Source organism: Thermobia domestica, chromosome 1, assembly GCF_964235325.1.
Source record: "Thermobia domestica chromosome 1, izTheDome1.hap1.1, whole genome shotgun sequence".
Lineage (NCBI taxonomy): Eukaryota > Metazoa > Arthropoda > Insecta > Zygentoma > Lepismatidae > Thermobia > Thermobia domestica.
Genome location: NC_137454.1, coordinates 81014436 through 81038966, shown reverse-complemented (window position 1 = coordinate 81038966; position 24531 = coordinate 81014436). Strand labels below are relative to the sequence as shown.

Below are 24531 nucleotides of genomic sequence, written 5' to 3'. Positions count from 1 at the left end.
CCTAGTTACTTCGATTTAGTGGCAAATGCAGCGAGTCGGTTTAGTCGTGCGACTAAATCGATTTAGTAGTGCGACTAAATCGACCAAGTGTAAACGCCCCATTACTTTGGCATATTTCTACACATGTTGATTCTAGTAGCTCATCAATTGCATCGTGATGCAAGGTCAACACTAAAATTTGTGTGCCTATACACTAAAAGCATGCAGCGTTAATCATTAGGCTACAGGAAAGAAAACATTCGATAATACTATAATGGTACGCTGGGAAAAATGAGATAATTACAAGATATTAAAGCTTTAATTGAGAATTGAACTTCAGTTATTGGTTTTTAAATTGTTTAATTTTTAGATTAATTACTTATAGAATTTTATAAGAGGTAACGCTAAAGCATAGTGACAAATATAAATTTAATTATTAAATATTAAGTACTTTTAGTGCAACTAATTATTTTAAACATAACGGTTGTAAAATATTGTGTTCGAATTTGTTGTAACAATTAAAAAGTGAATGCAAATGGATTATATTAATTATTTTTAGTTGATGTTGTAGACGTTTAGAAGTGGAGTTAAGTTAGAACTTGGCAGATTTATGAAGTTTTTGGTGTTGAAGTGAAGGTTAATTAAATATATGAACAAATGATGTTATATTTAATCTAGATGGATTTTTAAACATGAAATTCTGGAGTGTAATTTGTATGTCATTCATGTTTCCTTTCACGTGTTTGTTTGGTAGAATAACATACGCCATGTACTTGTTTTAGCAACTTGAAGCAGATTCAGATAATTTGAATCAGATGTGTATGTTGCATACTTAATAAAACAAATGTTGCAATAGTGTAAAAGAATCAATTTGCTGTCAGAATTATAATTTGAATATTGGTGGTATATTTATTACCTTTAATGAAACAAGTACTCGTTTTTCCTGAAGTGTATAAATTGGGTCCTGGAGTAGATAAATTGGGGTAGATTTTTATTTACTTTAAATCTTGATGTATATATAATTTCGTTCATAGATATATTAGGGTCAATTAGATTCTATTAAGCATAAATAAGTAATAGTTAACATATTTGTGTAAGACATAAACCAAGTTTTCAGGTTCATAATGTATCATGTATTTTGCTTTTATTTGTTAGTATTACTTAGTACCACTATAGCCACAGTAATGACTTAATTTTATTGTTTGAGCAAAGAAACATAATATTAATATATCCAGTATCTTTACGGATCAATCGTGTTGTATCTTATTTATATCTCATTTCCCAAGACAAAATTATTCAATCTTCAATTCAATTATTTTTTCAAAGACCGAAAATGAGTATATGTAACATTTAAAAGCCATAAATGTCTTGAAAAGAATTATTGAGGAGAATTATTACGATAGGAAAACGAAAACATTTAGCGTGGGTTAAAATGCAGTTTGTAGGTAACAATAAGACAAAGAATGGTTTAGAAATAATTTCTTTAGCGACATTTATTCTGTTTGGCCTCCAGATGATGACATAAATAACTTGTTTATTTTAATTATTTACTCGATTAAAAAATATATTAAATATATTTTGAGTAAAATCTTTTATTCCGTAAGTTTAATAAATTTCTTTCATATTTCGAGAAAACTGATTAATTGCATCATCATCCGATAGACATATTGAAAGTGTACACTTGCTTGTGTAATATTTTGTGAAAATTTTTTACTTTTATATTATTATTAATAGACATCGGATTTTAATGTACTTAAAATTCATGAAATACGCGTGTAGCTATGCTGTTGAATGTGTTAAAATATGCACTAATAATGAAATAAAAGAGAGCATTTTCAAACATGCAGCCAAGTTGTGACAAAATTTTGCACGTGAAATATAACATAAAGTTTTTCGTTTTTAAGGATTTACTCGTTCCTATAATTAGAATTACAGTATATCACAAGATACTTTTTTTTTAATACTCTTTTAAAATTAATTTATTTATGACAGTTTGTGACATTTGTAACCAGAAAATGACAAGTTAACATCAATAGGTGTTATTGGATAATATTTATAGAGAGGACCAAGTTTAGTATCTATATTTTCTGGCAAATAAAAATTTAACTCTTGAAGGATTTTCCCATGGCTTCAACTGTTTTGTAGTCAGAATTTCTGACAATAACATCCGTTATTTTCTTTTCCACAGAGTGCTCGAATTTACTAGGAACTAATTTGAGTTCGTGCCGAACTTCATCAATTAGAGCTAAGAATTCACTGAGCAGTATTTCTCCCGTCTCTTGTTTCTGAATTAATGTCAACACGATATTACAATATCTTTATCATTATCAAATTTCTCTTAACATCTTGACAATTGTAAGCGTATCGGTTTCTAACATTACTAGTTCTCCATAAACTAAGGATTCCTCCATCCTCCGATGCAAAAAGTCATTGTTTCCTAGACATGTAAATGTATTGAAAATACAAACTAAAACCGGATTTATGCCATGCTATAAGCATACATCTGAAATAAAAAACTTATAGAATATGCTGCATACGCTCGTCAGCACTAATATATGCTCTAACCTTTAAAATATGCATTTATATGCACTATGAAGCTTCAAATTCGAGCTGTATTATTGTTGTTAGAAGCTCCTACTTAATTTAAGAGAGATAAGCAAACAAAATATGCATTTGCATAAAAATCCGATGTCAATATATTAACGGAAAAGTGGACACAGTAGTTTGTAGGACTGCCAAGTAGCACAATAATTCTTTGCTGTATCTTATAAAAATTTACTATTTCACTCATCCATCAGTTTTATTGTCTAAGTGCATTCATTCATCATTTGCAGCATAAATATTTCCCATATTTGGTCTTCACAATCATTATTAACAATGCTGAATTGCTTAAAATTAAGCAAACTGCAAATGAATTAGTCAAATATTAAGAGTTACATTCCATGTGTGTTTTCTTTACGATCTATTTTAAGCAAAAAAGTGGTATAAAGCAAAATAATAATAATAATAATAATAATAATAATAATAATAATAATAATAAGAAGAAGAAGAAGAAGAAGAAGAAAATAAAAAATAAAAACACAAAAAACATTGCCGAAATGCCGAAACTGATGTTATGTAATTGATGTAAAGTTGCAGACTTTTCATAAAAAGAAAACGACGATTTTTACCGATATCTGATATTCATGTATAGTTTTACACAGTAAAATGTGCCAGAAAAACATAAAAGACCTATTAGTTCTAAAGTGAAGACACAAATTTGAGACTGAAGGTTTCTGTATATTATTAACGCCTTTACTTGTAAGACATAACCACTATTACTAACACTACCATTACTATTAACCAAGCATATACTGTACCGAACTAAATGAATATAACACAAAACATTAGAAATTAAAGACACCTACCTTATTATTAATACTTTTTTGGAGGTCCTCGCTCTTTTAGAAGAATTCTATTTGACAGATCATTTTTCCAAGTTCATCTGAACGCAAGTATTGGGCAACACACGTTCTGTTGGCATTCTGTTTTTATCATATGATCATAAAGCTTTCATTATAGTAAACACTAGTTCGACATAGGTATTACTGACTCGTATAGTGAGAGTACACTGCATTATTTTGAAAAAACTTAGTTTATCTGCTTTCATGCAAAAACGCACTTCATAACTTACAATTTTTATCATATTATTCTTTCTTTTAAGAATTGATATTATAGAGTTCAAAACGGAGAACTCATTTTCGTATTCAAAACGGTGACTGATTTTAAGTTTCATCAACACCTTTGTCAAATTGTTAAATGAAAACGGTGTTGTTGCCGCGCGATAACAATGAAAAAAATTAAATCTAGCTTTGTTTCAATAAAAATCCAATTGTTGTAAATTACTAACATCTCAATTCTGCATATATTTTAAGGCATAAATAATATAAATAGTTAGTTATAGGTAATTTAATGTTTAAGCCTGTAGAATTAGTTCGTTGGATCATAAAGCCTTAGAACATATTTTGAACTCAGAGACTACGGACCGTGTCCACAGATCTGGCAACCGTATTTTCTGCATGATATTTCCAGCTCTCTGTGTGTTAAGATTTCTGATCTAAGGTTTCCTTAACTATTGAAATCACTTCACTGTCTCAAGCCGAAATCGTATTCGTTATTCATAACAGAACTGAAAATTTTCTGATTTCCTTGTTCTTATCTATATGTTCAGCGTACGCGTCTTTTTAGGTGGGAGATCCAGGATCTCCGATCGATAGAAGTTCACGTGGTTCCATGTTAAACTGTAGATCCATGTCGTGTTGGAAAATGGTTGTAAACACTCCCAATTAATGAGAAATTTTGCTTTGCTACTGGATAAAGCTGTATGGTTGTTTCATAAGCAATTTTATTTATTTATTTTCATTTGTTATGATATCAATTCATTGTTAAAAATAAAATTTATTTCATACTTCATTACTACTCTAATTATACAAGATCCTTGAAATGTAGCTGTGTTTATAAGAAAAATGCTGGTAAATTAATTTGATGTTTTGTTCTTTTTATTGTTAATTGAATTGATGGGGTAAAGTTCAGGTCCCTATTATTTTACAACAAGACCTTATGAAAATTTAAACTAAAACAGTCTGATCTGCCTAACATTTAAATAGCTAATATTTATTTATTTCGATTCTTTTCTGGATATTTATTTATACTATTCTTTCTTATTCCAGCTTACAATTCGTGTAACTGATGTAAATGATAACGCTCCGAAATTCGAACTTCCCGATTACCAAGCCCACAACGTAGACGAAGACATCCCCATTGGAACCTCCATCTTGAAAGTAAAGGCCACCGATGCTGACTCTGGAGTGAATGCTGAAATCGAATACTTGATCTCCGACAACCATTTCAGCGTGGATTCGAATGGTGTCATTACGAATAATAAACAGTTAGATGCTGACAATAATAATGCCTACTACGAATTTGTTGTCACTGCCAAGGACAAAGGTAACAGATATAGGGGTATCTTGTAACTCAGAAATTACCAGTATAAGGACAAACGATAATATGTGTACAAATAACCCTTTGTGACATTTGTGTGTCCATTTCAGTGGCGGCTCTTCAGGGAAATCATATCGATATATAAAAAAAGAAAGGAATGTTATTCCTACAAACTAAGGGAAGAAAGCTGCAAAGAAGAATTAATACATTAGATAAATTTTCTTTCCGTAGCTTGTAGCGATAACATTTTAATTTTTTACCAATCTGGTTTCGCTCAAGAGCTACCACTGGTCCATTTGAATTAGTATAACCTTGAGAATAGAACAATACATAATTCTATTTAACATTTTATATATTAAATGTTATAGGTTTGCTACATATTTAGAAACTCTGAAAATACAACAGTGTAAAGTTCAAGAGATTCCTTTTGAAACTTTATTTATTTCTTTGAGATTGTAATAAGGACTAAGGAAGGTTCACGTGGTGTTTTCAAATTTCAGCAACATCATGTATCCATTTTCCTCTACAACTTGTATATCCTTCCATGCCAACATGTATCCACGAGAAATTCACCTGAACATCAGAGTAATCCCAGAAATGAATTAGCATTGCACTTTTGCTAATTCTGTTCAGTCATCTATTAAGAGAAACAGAACATTCAACTAACTGCAAATATTAATATAATAGATATAAAATTGCACATTATCAAATTCTTTGCAAATTGAGATTTAATATTAGTAAGTATTCCTAACTCACTTTGGAAAGAAACCTTGAAAGCACGTTTAAAATATAGAAAAGTATATCTGATTATAGCTTCGAAGAAATATATCCTACTTTCTCATAAGGACGACATACACGATATCGTGGATAACGCTTGTGGTTACAGAGCCGTAAGAGTAAGAAATACGTATAAATAGAGAGACTGAAAAAAAAATGTTTACTCCAGTAATCCATCGACATCTTAAATAATTTTGACTGGCTAAATGTTTACAGTGGGAATTTGTAGACTTGCTAAAGGCTAGTACGTTCGTATTATATCTTAATCTAAGCAAATTTCCCATAAAAGTATTAGAGAGAAACAAATAAGTGTACGTAATTTTCTACTAAATCTCATTTTTATATGAACTAATGTTAAGTACTTTATAGGTACCGGTAGTAGAAAAATATTCTTCATACGGAAAGTCCTTAAACATGTGAGCTTGTAAAGTAGGCTAAATACATCAGAGTTAATATATACATCCGCGCGCGAGAGAGAGAGAAAAATGCATACTCATACTTACTTCTCTTTCGATAATAAAGTGTGAAATAAATAAATTTTTTTCTTTTGAAAAAATTCTTTGACGTAAATGGAAAGTAATTCTTCTGTAACTTACCGGATAACGTACTCACATTTGTCCATTTTTTACGATATAAAGGATAAGAAAATAAATGTAGGATGCGAATAGATTTCCCTGATGACTGTACAAATAATTATGCTATAAAGAGTATAATTTCTTACTCAATACATATGTCAGTGGTACTTTTACAATATTTTATTTTGACCTGATAAATATCACTTAGTTCGTCTATAGGTAAAGCATAATGTAATGATTCTATATAGCTTAGTTGCTTCTTGATGTATAGAGTTTTAGACTTAGTTAAAATTATATACTTATGTAGAGTAAGTATAATTTTTATTGGTGACAATATTTACACATGAGCCAACATGGGTCACGGCCCGAGGCGGCAAGTTTTGGAGGGTGGAAACTTTTTCGGGTTGTTTTTCTTTTTCATACTTCAGTTTTGGAAGTTTCAGAAATTTATCATACACACTCGTATATATGACACAGTGTTATAGACTGATCTCTTTCTCTGTCTGTCTGTCTCTGCATAAAACTTTCACACAAATCTATCATTTTTTGTCAGAGGAAACAGTGATGCATCTTGGACATTCTGGACAATCCTGAATGTAAGATAAAATCAAAATGCAATTTCTTCTGTGAGCCAGAAATACCATGATCTAGAAGCATGGCTGCTAAAAGCATCTAACCTGAGCATCTAAAAGCATCTAATGTTGCATATTGAGAGAGCAACATTCTTTTTTGATGGCCCAAAGCGGCAAAAATTTTAAATATGGCCCTAGACGACAATATTGCCCCACTTTGACATTTCTGCATTTTACATTTTGCAAAGGTTCCTTCAGTTTTCTTTTATTCACAAAGTCCTTGTTTATACGTTTATGAAATATTTATCTCCCGCTGTTTTATGCTACGCCGTGTTGATCTCTAGGGCAAAAGCATGATGGCATCAAATAGATATATATAATAAAACATTTCATGACAGCGTAATCAACCATGGGTTCTTGCTTAACGCTAAGGTGATGTGTAGTGACGCTCGTGATCTGTGCGCAACCTATCGCATTTCAGTACTAGCACTTGAAAAGCTTGCTTGCTTTCCAGCTCAGTTATTCTGTTGCTACTTTCTTTTGCAAATTTGTGAAAAGGGAGATCAAGAAAGACATGAAACTCAGGAGAAGTGTGTTTTCAAGTACACTTTTAGGTTTAGATTTTTTTTTAATTTAGCTTTTATTGTTGTACGAATTTGAGTTTGAAATTAATTTATTATAACTTTTTCGTCTGAACGGGAAATTGACCTATCATATTGGAATATGGTAACACAGGTATTGCTCAATCTTTTAAATTTTTTTCTAACTGATTTGTCTAACTCTTCTGTCTGTCTGTGTTGTACCACTGAGACATTAATGTATTTTAAAAGTGCATATAATTTAGCTTCATGTCACAATTTTCATTCTGAAACGAGGAAGCGCATACTCATGGCATTATATAAACCAAGTATAATAGAAACAACAATTACTGTCATAATTTAGTAAATACCTTTACCTAATTCCTACATTTATAGATATAAAAACATTGAACTCTTCAAGGGAAGACAATGGTAAATGCCACTTCCGATAAAATTGAGTTGTTAGATGGAATGAGTTGCGATCGAACCACAGAATAGTAGGTAGGCAGTTTTATTTCGTAAATGTACCTACAGATGGCAAGGGAGGCTTGTTTGGCATGTGCCATCGCATTGCATTGCGTAAGAAAGTTGAACTTTCTTTTCCAGTGTACTCGAAAGTTAGAAAATGTCTTCCCCCAAGCTGCTCATTTTGTCTGTTTGATTTTATGAAAATAATAAATAAATAAATAAATAAAATTACTAAACTTAAATGAGATCTTCATTTTATATGGTTACACTATGTAAACCTGTCCCTGGTGAGTAGCTGAGTATCATTATAATGATAATGGCAACAATTCATGCTGAACAACTATATGAAGAAGAGGAGGTACAATCATTACAGTGCAAAACAAATTATGTTGTTTCGGCAATATTGTGTGTCGTCCTATTCAACAATTTCCCATGCATAAGTTTAGAACATATTCTGGGTAAGACTGACAGTACATTTTGTAGCTCCTCCTCATTTCTCAAAGTTTACACTTTCTCCTGGTTTACACAATTTTCCTTTTGGCCCATAAACATGTATTAAAAAGGGGCAGTACTCTAGTTATGCTATTAATGATATAATTTCCTGCATAATACGTGTAACAGAGGTACTATTACAAAATTTTAATTTTACCCCGTAACTATGATTATTTGCCTATTATAGAAAATTTGTAAGTAAAGGATAATATAACGATTTTATAGTTAGCATAATTGCTTCTTTATCTATAGAATGTTAGAGTTAGTTTTTATTATTATTATTATATATACTTTCTAATGATTCTAATGGAGTTTTTATGTTTGTAACAGGTGAGCCCTCCAAGACAGGCACTGCCACTGTTCGAATATACACGAGAAATAAAAACGATGAAGAGCCCAAATTTTCTCAACAGGTATATACGCCGAATGTAGATGAAAATGCAGGTCCGAATACGCTGGTAACGACTGTCGTAGCCTCAGATAAGGACGGAGATAATGTCCGATTCGGATTTGTTGGAGGTGAAACACATTCCGGACAATTTGTAATCGAAGAAATCACTGGAGTAATTCGGTTGCATAACAAAGCAATCAGCTTGGACAGAGATAAGTACGAGCTTAATGTTACTGCTATGGATGACGGTTCATGCTGTGAGAATGGAGCTAGCAAAATCCACACGAGCACTGCTGTCGTCGTTGTCTTTATCACTGATGTTAATGACAACAAACCCGTCTTCAAGGACTGTGCCACTTACTATCCAAAAGTAGAAGAAGGAGCTCCTAATGGTAGTCCTGTCATTAAGGTTCGTATTCTGCTTTGTTTAGTCTACTAAAGTCAGTTACAACGTTAGTCAAGGTAGACCATACATAATTAACGTGTTATTTGGATTTATTATTATTGTTATTAAGTAGGTCCTAGGACTAATGATTTTTTTTCCTTAGGTTCGGACCTGGAAATGTTTGTTTCACGTTACTCGCTCTTGTTAACTCCCGATATTTTCTTCCATTTTCCAAATTATCACTCAGTTGTGTTTTTCTTCTTACTTTTTGTATTTATGGAGTAAATATTCTTCACCTCTTGAAATTTTTGCTATATTCATGTTAAACGTGAAGAGTTTGGCTGTTCTAGGTGAAGCCACTAAGTCAATCATTAGAGCCATAGAATATTTAACAGGTCCTAGAGCCTAATACTCACTCTATGGTGCAGCAGGAATAGGATGGCTAAGGTTCTCAAAAAATACCTATATGAATGCTCCCCTCTTTTTCCTCAAAATGTACAGTTAAAATTCATGACGGGCGCGCATAATCGCCTTTGAGACAGATGGTAAAACTACCGATAGATGATTTTTAATTGTTTTTCCTTAAGGTAGTTTCATTGTTACTGTCTTCTTTTAATTTAGTATTTTATTTTTACAACTATTGTACATAGACTTTGTCACAAGTCTGTAGTTTTGCAGCTAGTAATGAGCCGTTTGGTTTTGTAGTTGCGTGTGGGTTTTCTATAGTGATTCTATAAGGGCACATCTTTCCGCGTGATAAATGGATTTTCAAATCCAACAAATTTTTAGGAAAATTGGAAATTTTCAAAATCAACAAATTTTTAGGAAAATTGGAAATTTAGGACCTATAGTCAAAATACAAACTGAAAATTATAAATAGGTTTACGGAGTAATTACAGTCCCATTACATTAATCTGTTGTATTCCATTTTTATGCCACAAAAAGAATTTCAACCATTATTACTTTTCTTCTTGGGAATTTCGACTATAAAATGTGCCAAGTGCGACCAATTGCAGGCACTCCTGTCAGTTGTTGTCAAAAGACTACAAGTAGAGTAAAAACAATTCAGCCCAAATAAGACATCCGAATGCAAACGATTGTAAATCGCAATGTCGGCTCACAGCCGACACTTGAGCGCAAAGGGTTAATATTCTCTTTCTTTTCAACCAATATTTCTCTTACGTAATATACCCAATGTCTTTTTAAAGTATCAAGAGGAGAAGATAGATAATTACTGGAGTTATAGATGGCAGAATGCTATTATTGCGAATTTGTGTTAGTGTAACTGATTATGTCTTTCAGTGTTGAAAAGGGAAAACCTGGCCATTGAAAGAAGTGTTCCTCCGAAACCACGTACTTTTGACATCGCACTGGCAAATCTTTTATTTATTTATTTATTTATTTCTCACACTTTGAATCACAGTAAAATGTCACATATTGTGATAATGTGAAGAAGAAATGGATCTGTCTTTTATCAATGAATTTTGCCTGGAACAGGAAGTGATCGAGATGACAATGCATCTGGGAATCAACATTGTTACCCTCCATTATTATTGCAAATTATTGTAGGCTTGAATGCAGGTTGAGAGTATATTCCACACACTTCAGCAGATTAACTGTCCGTTAATCTTGCTCGTTCCATCCTTAATGTTGGTCGTTGGATTTATGAGGAAATCAATTGGAAGCTCCTTCACGTGTTTTCCGATTTATGATCTGACAAATTTCACGTTTACTGTTCCTAATTTTTGCCTTTTGTGATCTCTCTTGAAGCAATAAATTTCGCAGTTTGTACTAAGCCTATTAATATTTTATGCTCATGTCCATATAGTAGTAATATCATTATCTCATAAAATATCTCACAACCAAATAAGCAAGTTGATTAATATAAACCAACTCAATACTGTATTTCTGCGTCTCACATACCTTCAAAGTAGGATTTTTAAGATGATCTTTTCAGTTTTATTTTTTAAAGTATCTCTATATATTTATTTCCTGTTGTACCGTGTGCCCACGGCGTCGCTACTTACAGAAATTCATTTTATATTAAGGGCAAATACAGCATGTTGCAGGTTCCTACAGCATCGTATTTTCTGGTAGTTTATTTGTTACTCACGACCAGATGTTCATTAATAATGATAATAATAATAATAATAAAAAAAAACGCAGTTACCATTGCTAATAGGCAACAGCATAAATGTGAACCTATTAACTGCAAATTATTCGTAGTTATTTTTCGAGTTTTCTGATCATTCAACAAAGCTACAACCTCACAATGATTTGCAGCAATACGTTTCACTTTCTTGGAAATAATCATCTAGTTTTCTTCTTGGGTTAGCGATCTCTCAGTTGGTTTGGTATAACTTTCCATTCAAAATTAACTAACTAACTCTATGGCCTATGGAACCCGAAGATTCAATGTCACGTTCACAAAAGCTCTCCACTATCCTTAGCCAACTGGATCCAGTTTCTACTTTGTATTCCTATTTCTGCGAGATTCATCCTAATATTGTCCTCGTTTCCCTAATGCACCCTAATACTCATTTTCCGATTGGTCTTTCTGTTAAGACTTTGAAAGCGTTCCTACTTTCTTCCATCCTGGCTATATGACATGCCCGCCTGGGCCTCCTAGACTTAATGATCCTAACAATGTTTGGTAAACCGTATAAATTATGTAGTTCCTTGTTATGAAGTTTCCGCCATTCCCCATTCTCATTCCTCTTGGGTCCGAATATTTGTCTCAGGATCTTGTTCTCAAATACTTTCAGTCTATTTTCTTCCCTCAGAGTAAGCGACCATGTTTCGCAACCTTACAGAACAACAGGCATGATTATCGTTTTATGTACTTTCTATTCAAACTTGGAGTTTTTATTCTTTTTCTAGTTTATCTTCCCTACATCTTGTATTATTTAGTCTGTATATTTCAATCTCAGCTTTCCTTTGAGCATTTTCCCTTCTGCTGTTCCCACTACGGCCACACGGATTGATTATGAGATTTCTTCTCTATAGATTGGGATAATTCAGGGTGTTCTTGGGAAAGATTGATGCTTTACTCTTGTTTTTTAGTGCTTAGAAATGCTATTTTTCTTCTTCAATATTCCACAGGGTTTGGTTGTTACTGGCAACAAATACACTTAGACCTTTCCAGTAGACCCGTATTCATTGTGAGAACTGCTCTACAGGCAAGAGCATCGTTACTTAGATCTTACCCCGAAGATGTATATATGGTGTCCGAACATAGCCATGCCCCAAAAATCTTGTTAGGAATGAACTCTATGAATATGATTTTGTTAAAATTTTCCAGTTGTATAGATAATTTCAAATATTCTTCCACGCTCTTGTCCCGAAACGAAGAGTTTTATTTATTCCTTCTGCTGAAAGAAATGCTTTGAATATTTTCCCATCATTTTCGTTGTAAACAAATCATTCACTTTGTTTACGCGATACACTGAACATGGATTCCTTCAGTCTTTAAAAATACAAGATTTACCTTTGAATCTCAATGTCCCTTCAGTACTCGAACTTGATGTTATAGTACAGAGCCAGGTTTAAACATTTAAGTACCCGTATGGCAAGGTTGTTGCAATACCAACAGGAGAAGGGTTTCCAAGCTACCTACTCCAAACAGGTTTTCATTTCTTTTATGAATATACTACAAGATTTCTTACAGTAAACAAAATGTAAGGGCAAAAATGAAACGTAGGCTCGCCTGATGAGACTGATAGTATTTCAATATTGTCAATGATACTTGTCGTAAATTGATGATCTGCTGTACTAATGTGCAGGTTGTTATATATCACAAGAGAGGTGCTAAGCAGAGATTCATTCAACACGATTCATACTGATGTTCCGAATGTTACAGCCAGAACTTAACATCACGTTAAAAGAGACTAAAATTTTTTCTGTCCATCTGTTTGATAAACAACACTGCACGTGAACCTAGGTTTCATGCGAAGGACCCGTATACATAAATAAATAAATCCTTTGCACTTATTCAGTTCAGGCTAACAAGTTCTGCTAGCATTTATTACTAGTCCAGCTAAACCCTAGCAAGGATTTCCAGCAATCCATTGGTGGAATTAGGACACTTGTCTTCTTGTTCCAGTCAGTAACAACTGGAACCTGCAAAAAATTTAACCTGGATCTGCAACCTTGCCTACAATCTATTTAACTGATTGAGAAACTAAGACTTGATGTAGTTATATATACATCTTTATTTTAGCAATCATCATAAATTTCAGATTCTATGAATCTGTGTTGGGGACCTCCCCAACAACTTCTTTCACTCCATCATATACTTCATCCTGAATTTTATTCCCTTTCTTTCTACATCCTTTCGTACTTCGTCTCACCATCTTTTCCGTAGTCTTCTTTGTGACTTTTTTTTGTGACATTTTCAACAGTAGAAATTCCTTAGATAACCATTCCTCTTTCATTATTTCTACATGTCCATATTAGTGTAACCTAAACCTTTGTACTCTTTCTGGGCTCCTAATGATTCAGGTTGAGCGTGTTCCTAATGATTGTCATTCTTTGTTGAGTCTTTTCGAAGAAGTTTAATCTCCATTGCTGGGATATTGCTCTATTCTTTTTTCGTCGTTATCCATGTTTGTGTATCGTATGTTACTATGAGCACGAAGTACGTATTGTATAGTAGTATTTTAGCTTTCTTAGGTATTGCCTTATCAGATATTTCACGATTTGTCGAAATCTTCTTCCTTGACGTGTCCTAGTAATTGCTTCTCTCATTCTGTCATCCACAGTAGCTTTTGAATTCTAATACTTAAAAGGTTCTACTGTATTTACAGCGATTATCCCTATTATAATTAATCTGTACCTATATTATCAACATTGATCAGAGGCGCAATAATTAAGCATATAGCTTAGATATAATTAAAAGAAAGAACGCTGTTATTGACAGGACATGTTGTCATGAGTAAGATTATTAGTTTATTATTGATAGGACATGTTGTTATTGTCGAGATTATTAGTTGCTATGGGAAAGCTCATTACTGAGTTTTACACACGAAATTAGAGGATACGTATACGAATGATATGGTTGCTGTTGATATTTAATGTACGTATAAAACAGAAGAATAAATCGACGATTTCTGGACGCAATTCATGTTTATGGTTAGTAATTAGTAGCTGATATGTTTATTATAATAACATGATAATTTAAAGATACGTAAAACGAATCAGGGCTAAAGCGAAGTGTTTATATATATTTCGTTTTATCTGGTGCCGAAACCCGGGACTATACTATACTATTTAGTTCCGAAGAATAGTAAGAGCTGAGTTTATGTGTATACGTATTTTATGAGTTTCACTACTTTGAGAAGTGGGAAGAGAATACAAAGAATTGCTAATATGCAGGATTCCGAGATTGAAGAAGTACCCAGTATTTCAAATGAAACCATATCTGGAAATGCCGTAACTCTGTCTGAACATTCTTATTCTAAACTTATTGATATGTTTAGTCAACTACTAGACCAGAAATTTGATCAACAACAAAAATTATACGATGAAAAGCTAGATAAAAAGCTAAATGAAAAGCTAGAACAGAAATTCGACCAACAACAAAAAAAGCTAGAACAGATACTAGCGCAGCAAAAATCTCTTGCAGATAAAGTACAAGGTGTACAAGAAAGTTTCGATCGGCTACAACATAATTTGAAAGAGGATTTGCACGTATTGATTAAAAGGGTGAACGGTACTGATGTGAATAAGAAAGTAGAACCGGAAGAAGATCAGAAGAAAGTCGATGAACGAAATGAAAATATTGAAGAACAGGATGGAAATGAAACAATTGAACCTGTGACGAATGGTGATGCTACAATTGAAGAAGAACCGTCATCTCCGGCCAAGGAAACCTCCACTACTACTACAGGCGTATTCAAAATTGAAGTGAAAGGTCTACCGAGATTATACAGGTTAGAGAAATTGAAGAAATTGTTGACAAACGATTTGAAGTTGGGAAGCCATACTATTTGGTCACCGAAAAGAGTGAGTTCTTGGATTTATTTGATCTTTAAAACTGAAGAAGACCAACAGATGGCAGTGAAGACCTTGAATGGATACAGTTGGAAGAAGCGAGTTCTTTCAGCCGAAGTTGCCGAAGCTGACCATCGTAAACGAAAATTGGAAAACTCTGTTGATAAGGATTCTAAAAAGGCGAAAGTTGGGCTACCTGTAGGAGATAGAATAAAACAGGCAACAATACCTTTGTGGGATGTTACTTATGGAGAACAGTTGAAGAAGAATAATGAAAAAATAAAATCTTCACTCACGCGACTGATGGATTTGTTGCCGAGAAGGAATTTGGATTTAGCAGATTGGACAGAAGAAAGAAAAGAGAAGAATGAAGGACTTGCAGACTTTCTGAAGCATCCGCCTATAAGAAAAATTACGCATGATTTGAAAGATTATTTCCAAAACAGAGAAGGTAACTGTTTGAATGTGACATCGTTCTATTTCCTGATCTCCACTGAAAAGGAAGAAGGTGAGAAACCTCCACCACTGCAGCTGTTGTTCGGGAAAGAATATGTGAAAGAAACTGTATGTGACGTGAATTTCCGAGTATCTACAGATTATTATTTTCAAGTGAATGCTTTGATAGCCGAGCAGCTTTATACTTCCATCACGAAAGTGGTTGAAGTTGACGAAGAAACTTCCTTCATAGATGTGTGTTGTGCCACTGGAGGAATTGGATTTATTCTTGCTAAGAAATGTGCTCAAATTCTTGGCATAGATACGTTGAATCAGACAATTGAAGATGGCTATATTCTCGTTTGTGACTCCTTGTTTAGTTTGATTAGATCTTTTGGACATGTAACTTAGATTAGAGTTACGGAGTTTGAAAAGGTTGTATTTAAGTAATTTTACTTTAAATAACGTTATGATTTTGTCTATTATCAGTACTTTGTTCGAATAATAACATTTTGTTCAGAAGGGGAAAACAAAATATTTTTATGCCGATATATTATGTATATTTTGTTTTATGTTATTTAATCTTGTTGAGTTCATGTTTATGATCGCGGTTGCTGAATTTATGTTAGCATATGTCTTAATATTATGTGCCTTATTAAGTCTTTCTCTTATGATATACCTATTGTTTTGTTCATCTTTATTTCATCTTATGTGTTTAAAAAGAGATTCGATTGTATTAACTTGAAATCCATGACAGTGAACTTAAATTGAAGCTTTTAAACGTAATTATTGCCTTCTGATCTTGTTGTTGTTTTGATAAGATGACGATCTTAATTATAAATAATGTTGTTTGTATATGGAAGTTATCGCTCAATGTAAAAGAGGAACAATCAACTAGTAACTCTGCGTAAGTCATCAATTAGTTATAATTTTGAATAGACCCATAAATGATATTTATAGTGAATCGACGTTTTATGATATGTAATTAGTAATAAAAGAAAAATGTTGTATAAATGAATTGATATATATATATATATATGGAGAAAGAAGAGAAAATAAAAATATTTATATTGATGTAATAATAATAATTAATACGAGGATTGATGTAATAATAATTAGTACGAGGGCTATTCAAAAAGTGAATGTTTTGAAAATACACAGGGTTCTTTCCTTCACTGTAATACTGTTACGGAATTCCCGTTCTGGGCGACATTTACAGCGATTATCCCTATTATAATTAATCTGTACCTATATTATCAACATTGATCAGAGGCGCAATAATTAAGCATATAGCTTAGATATAATTAAAAGAAAGAACGCTGTTATTGACAGGACATGTTGTCATGAGTAAGATTATTAGTTTATTATTGATAGGACATGTTGTTATTGTCGAGATTATTAGTTGCTATGGGAAAGCTCATTACTGAGTTTTACACACGAAATTAGAGGATACGTATACGAATGATATGGTTGCTGTTGATATTTAATGTACGTATAAAACAGAAGAATAAATCGACGATTTCTGGACGCAATTCATGTTTATGGTTAGTAATTAGTAGCTGATATGTTTATTATAATAACATGATAATTTAAAGATACGTAAAACGAATCAGGGCTAAAGCGAAGTGTTTATATATATTTCGTTTTATATTGTTATTTTCTTGTATTGGGTGCTTGAATTAATTTTCGCTGTTGATGAACAGAGGGCAGTAGTTGTGCTATTGCAGCACAGCGGACTGTAACAGGATACATATTTGGAAGTGCTATCCTTGGGCTATCAGAGCATTATTTGACCTTCGAATGAAGTGAAAAGAACATTTGTTTTCAGTGTCTTAAAAATGGCGGGCTTTGTTCCTCAGAAACAACATTTGCGGGAAGCGCTACTCTTCTGTTGCAGAAACCTATCGTTTGCTAGTGGAGGCGTATGGAAAGCATCCTCTATCGGAAACAACGTGTAGAGAGTGGTTTCGCGGATTCAAAAACAATGATTTTGAGCAACAAAGTGCGCCCTGGTCAGTCGAGAAAGTTTGAACATGAGGACTTAGAGGTACTACTGGAAGAAGATTTACCTCAGACGCTTAAACAGTTGTCTTAAACTCTTTATGTTGATGAATCAACTGTCAGTAAGCGTTTAAAATACATCGGAATGATCCAGAAAGTGGGAAACTGAGTGCCACATGAATTGACGGAAAGAGATATTGCGAAACGTTTAACCATTTGTGAAGTGCTGCTTCAAAGACATAAACGGAAGTCATTTTTGCATCGCATTGTAACCGAATATGAAAAATGGATTCGTTACGACAATCCCAAGCGCAGAAAATAATGGGTGAGGCTGGGATAACCATCAACATCAATGCCAAAACCGGACATTCATGGAAAGAAAATCATGCTGTGCATTTGGTGGGATCAAGTCGGTGTGGTTTATTATGAGTTGCATCCAGCGGGTCAAATAATGAATGCTGATCATTACCAAATTCTATTACTGCATCTGAATCAAACACTTCAAGAAAAACGACCGGAGTACGCCCAGAGACACGACAAAGTGATTCGGCTTCATGACAATGCCAGACCACATGTTGCAAACGTAGTGAAACAGACCTTAGGGAGGTTGTGATGAGATGTCTTACCTCACCCGCCATATTCACCAGACGTCGCCACTTCCGATTACCATTCCGATTATCTTTCTGACCAACACTTCAGAATTGTCGAAGATATCCAAAACTAGCTCGATGGGTGAATTGCCTCACAGGAACCCGCATTTTTCTATCATGGAATACATTTGTTACCCGAAAAGTGGGAAAAAGTTGTAGCTGCCGAGGGACAGTACTTTCAGTGGAAGATATTGTTCTGTTCTTATGGAATGACAGTTTATCATTGGTATAAAGAAACAGCGGGAATTAATTCAAGCAGCCAATAATTTTATTTGCTTATCTTTGGTACTTTTTTAAAAAAAAATTCCCCAAGTCATTATTACTTGGTCTTCACTTTAGTATAATGTCGAATTTAAGAGTAGTGTTTAATATGGAATGGGCGATAAATGTGTTATTTTTGAATTTTAAATCAAAGAAAGCTTATCTGCGTTTTTTTTTTTTTTTTTTTTTTAAATCAAAAGTTCCAATATATTTCAATGAAACATTTTCTTGTAGACTTATATTTGGGGAACCACATATAGTGTAGCCAAATCCAAACTATCAGTTACCTCGGTATGATGTGCTTATTCCGTAGAAAATACGAAAACTCGATTTATGAGCCTTTCAAGAATTTTGTAGCCCTTGATTCAAAAATTAATTATTGGCTAAGATCATAATCTCTTGATCCATTTTTGTTTTTTTCTTATTTCTTTTCTTTCTTTCTTTTCTTTTCTTTGCGTCGGAATCGAAGTTCTGGTCGAGGATTGGAGCTCACTTTGATAGTAAGCTCTGTCCTTTATAACCTTGGTGTTCCATGAAGACGTAAAACACAAAAAATCAACTCAACAGAAATGCTATGTTAACACTCCCAACATCGGCACGAGAACGAGTGGTTTTGCGTTGCTCGGATTTTTCAGGTTAAACAATGGGTTTGCGTCTTATGTAATTGTGTGATTCTGAAAGATATCTTAAACCGCGAAGAAGCGAATGTTATGTATTGAATGAAGTAGTGTTCTTTTGTTTGTACGTGTAAGTGAGTAAGAACTGAATACAATTCAGTTGCTGACAGTACAGTGAATAAAATATTTTGTTATACTATTTATGTTTACATACAATATTTTTCTGTGCAAATTTAATATAAATTCTGTTCTGACAGTTGAATTTAATTTAAGTTCTTGTGATTTTATTGTAGTGAAAAACCTATTTTGTTTTCATTTATTTAAGCCTTTCTAATATTTTGTTTCTTTGAAAATTTAATTTTCTAAAATTTTAACGTGTTCTAAACATATGTCAAACGAAAGAAAGATTTACAATTTTAAACAACAAACTTTATTGAGTTGTAACATATATTGTATATATATGATATGATGGTTCCTTCAGTGGAATTTACATGTGAGTAACGCACAGGAGCAAGTTCATTAGTTTAGTCAATTAAGACTAAACAAATATTCCATTACTTATCTGTCCTAAGAACAAAACAATGAATTTATTCAAGTTAAAGGAATATACTATTAAATGTCTGAAAATATTGGATATATTATTTGCTTTCCACATTAGGTTCATGCAACGGATGAAGATAAAGGCGTAAATGGCCAGGTGAAATATTCCATCGTACAACAACCCAACCAGAAAGGAACAAAGTTCACGGTAGATGATGAAACGGGTGCTGTGTCTACAAATAAGGTACGTATTTAAATGCTTTGCATGCCATTTAGTCGTTATATTAAGTTGATATAGGAAAAAAAGATCTTCATAGCGTCAAAGGTCTAACAAAAACAGCATTATAATTGACTAGTTATGTTAATATTTACATAACATCAAATATAGAAATACTTAACAATTATTTTTAGAAAAAGATAATAAATTAATACTATTTTAGATGTTTTTTATGTATTTTTTAAAAATTTCCCTCTTCAATGACATAAAGATCGTAATAACACTTTACTGGAATAAATATGGCAATTTGGTTTTAATATGACTGCAAGTTTCGTAATATAAAATGTATCCTTATCTCTTTATTCCTCGCTGTTGATTGTTGATATAACACATAAAACTAGAAATTTTCAGCAAAAAATTCTACCTTTATATGAATTATTCATACAGTATATGGTTTCCTGTAAATTTTCGTAATATTGCTATACAATTCACATTTGAGTGCTATATGTTACTATAATACAATTTTTTAACGAAACATTTTACCTTTTATAGCAAATATTCATATATGGTGTGCTGTATTTAGCGTACTTTTTACTTATAATTCGTTTACTTAAGGTAAATATAAAGATCGACTATCATCAACGGATAATACCCCATGTCCCCCCCCTATCTTTCGAATGTATTTTGTAGGGTGTAATAATATTGAATATAATTGAATCAAGTTCAAGGCATGCATATTCAAACTTTGTCCAAAGGCAAACTGAAGAAATAATCAGAGAATATTCTGTGCAGGTTTTATATATATACTTTGATTCTTTCATTGTTAAGAGCACTTAATTTTACTCTTCAGAAACATGCTCATAATAATAAACCTCTCTCAACAAAGAAATAAAAAAAGAACAATATATATATATATATATTTAAATTTCTCGATAACGGACATCGATGGAACATGATTATTTATGCGTAAATGAGTGGTGCCCTTTACAGAGAGCTCACACAAATTTAGATTACTCAAAATTCATGTGGTAATTGTATACAGTATAGAGTAAATACATTACTGATAAATATATATAGGCTAATATCGAAATATTGTTCGCATTTCACGAATTACTGACGGAATGAGGGAGAACCCCCCTGTAAAGTTTGTATTGACTTGCTGCAAAATTTTTGGGTGGTTATTTTCTTCTTAATAATCTTCTTAGTATAATTCATATCATTTATACTGTACCTTAATTCGCTTACTAAATGTATTAAAACCAAAAGTAACCAAGTTATAAGTTGTCTGCCGTATAATCCTGCGGACAGTAGATACTGATCGTAATTTTACTTGTAATTGTTGGATCAGTTGAAAGGGTCATTGAAGATTTCTTTTCAGAATGTGGAAAGTATTTTGTGTACTAAATAAATATTTGTTAAGAATAATTGTTGTCCGTTATGTAGAGGGTACTAAAACGTTGGAGGGTAAAAAGACTGCCCGTGTAAGTATCGGAGAGTGCCCATGAAAGGAAGGGTTCTCTTGTCCGTTATTGAAAGGTGTCCGTTAAGGGATGTATATATATATATATCTATATCTATAACTGCACGAATTATTCTCATTGATTCAACTTGACTTTGAATAAAGTTTGAATATTCATTTCTTCAGTTTGATTGCGTTATTTTGAATATTGTTGTCCTCTAGAAAATACATTGAAAAGATAGGAACACGTGCTGCCATCTATTCATTATTATTGCTCCTTTAAAGTCACCTTAAAGTAAATTAAACAAGTGTGACCGATGTATAAAATAAATGGCTATATAACCTGCTTGTGTAACATCATGTGAATTTTGTATTCAAGGGTGAAGAGTTTATATCCACACTAATCTGCGGGAACAAATATATATATATTCTTTATATGTATGTTTATTTGTTAAAATATACATTTCTTTACTAATAGCCAAATCAGAACTTGCATACATAAATTTTACAATAAAAACTTCCATATATATATATATATATATATATATATATATATATATATATATATATATATATATATATATATAAAACTTCCATATATATATAATTGCTAATTAAGAATATTACAATTAGCAATAAGTAGGACCAAAAAAAAAAAAAAAAAAAAAACTAGGCTACTTGACTTTGAAACTTTAATAAAAACATGTCTTTGCCAAGGAGAAGCAATCATCGATCAAGGACTTTCTGAAAAACTAAAATCTATATGTTTTGACCCTTTTATCTTTGGCCTACCTTTTAACATTTCTGTAATCTTTTAAACATGAACAGTAGAATAAGTTTATTATTTTTTTAATAACTAGGCCTACGAATTTACGTTTTAAGTATTTTGTTTATTTTAGAATTCCGTATTTTTATACTGTACAATGTATACCATTTTGTTTCCTGCAATTAAGTTAGTAGTCAATATATATATATATATATATATATATATATATATATATATATATATATATATATATATATATATATATATATATATATATATATATATATATATATATATATATATATATAAAATCTATGTGTAGAAAGTGCTAGCCTCTACTAATAGGTCAAAAAATATAAGTAACAGCGAGTTTTGGTTATTTATTTATTTATTTATTTATCCGGTCTGCCCTTCCGGCACATTAGATTGAGTAGTCGGTAGTCTATTGTATGTGACAAGTTACTCGTAATTTTTTATTTATTTTTTTAATCGAAAAATAAAACATTTAGGCGAACGAACTTTAAGAAAGTTGCAGAGAAAAAAAAACTGAAAAGTTGTTTTTCAATATTTTTTGGAAAAAATGGAGTCAGTGATACAAAAGTAGTGCTACTAACTTAGGTAGCTACTTTCACTGACAAATATTTTAATAATTTGTATATATTGGATAACAAAGTAGTTCTTTAATATTATGTTTTTTAAATTGTACTCTTAACATGAACAGACAATGACTGAAAGCTTTCAGCTCAATAGTAATGTTTAGTATTAATATACTGGGTTTGCCTTTCCTTATATATTTTGACCTTTTAAATATGACTTAAATATATCCTTTTCTTTTTAAAAGCTGTAGTGTTAAGTGTCAGGTAGGTTGTTGTAAATTATTGTACGATTTATATATTCGCTTATTTAAGAAAGAAAAAAAAAAAGAATAAATATCATGCAATTTAAGTATCTGTCGGTTTCAGTGCTCTTTATTTTCATTAAACAGGTGTATCGTACCCAGAATAAAACGGATAATTTACAGATAGGTAATCAAGAAAGAGAGAGAAAAACAGTATGAGTGTTGATATCAGTTTTTTTTTTTTTTTTTTTTTTTTTTTTTTTTTTTTTTTTTTTTTTTTTTTTTATTAAACGAAGAGCATATTCAACGAAACATACCTAGAAGATATTTGCATAAATCATGAATGGTAGAAATTTTGCGTAATAGCTTATGATGTGATGTTCTTAGCCTCTTAAGAACAAAAGAATTATTCCAGAATTTTTTTCCAATTTATCTTACTACCAATAAAAATATATAAATATACTGTATATATATATACATCTATAAATGATTGAGCAAGAAAAGTTTATTTTTATTATTTTCGCCTTTCGTAAGGAATATGTTTATTTTAAAGAGGATAAGAAATGTTCAATGATTTTATTGTTAAAAAAAAGGAACAGTTTTTTTTATGTATTTAATTAGTGATAGTTTTTTCAAATGTAATATTTAGACTATTTTCCTTTACTACGAGCTTTATCAGAACCTCTTTCTCCACACTGTTCTTTACAATATGACTTATTTGCACTTTTCTTTCTAGGTGTTCGATAGAGAAGGCGACGATGGAAAGTTTGTTTCTGTAACAGTGAAAGCCACTGATCAAGGTGAACCTTCGTTAGAAGGCGTCTGTTCTTTTACAGTGGAGATTACTGATGTGAACGATAACCCTCCACTGTTCGACCGACAGGTAAGTTTGCGGTTGGCCAGGTTTTGAAATTCTTCTATGAGATTGCTATCGTAAACTACACGCCACATCCCCTCCCCCTCTTCATTATGACGACTCTGAAAATCTTAGAGTTGTGAGTGTAGTTGAAGGGCCTTGCAGAGGTAGTGTGAGGGAAGTCACACTGGTACAAACATTGAAGTTTCATCTCTTGGAACAAGCGGAATAAAAGTTATCTAATGTATTAATTGATGTATATAACAATTAGTAGATTAAGAAAGTTTTTTTCTTTTTAGTTTTAACAAAAAAAAATAAATTTCACCAGTGTGACTTGCCTCACGAGCCGGCTATGCTTGATGGAAGAAGGGTGTATCCTACATTTACAACTTTGTGAGACAAAAGCCATTATAACTCTCAAGACAGTTAACAATGTATGATTCTACAATTTTAGATAGCAAATTAGAAATGGTTGGCATATTCCACAGCAGAGAAGTTCAAACCATAGGTAAAAGATGGCATCAGCTTTCACGTAATGCATAAAAAAAACAATTCCTGTGGAAACGTGGGATAGGCCTTTCAATTGTGTTATTAAAGCATGCATGGAAATTTTGCTAAAGAAGGTTATATTTTAGGCAAGAGACTTTACCTACCTGGAAATTGTCAAGACTCAGAAAAATACCAGAGAAAGCTTGAATAATGA

At 32.2% G+C, this 24531-nt stretch overlaps 1 protein-coding gene across 3 annotated transcripts in view; it reads left to right on the top strand.

Annotated features, from left to right (window-relative positions):
• The window catches only part of LOC145686533 (neural-cadherin-like), a 581532-nt gene that overhangs the window by 449638 nt on the left and 107363 nt on the right, over window positions 1-24531 (top strand). For all 3 annotated transcript variants that reach the window (XM_081759985.1, XM_081759972.1, XM_081759978.1), the window contains 4 exons: window positions 4689-4965; window positions 8752-9221; window positions 19811-19936; window positions 23709-23855. In XM_081759985.1, the coding sequence (XP_081616111.1) occupies window positions 4689-4965; window positions 8752-9221; window positions 19811-19936; window positions 23709-23855 (1020 nt within the window). The remainder of the gene's footprint in view (window positions 1-4688; window positions 4966-8751; window positions 9222-19810; window positions 19937-23708; window positions 23856-24531) is intronic.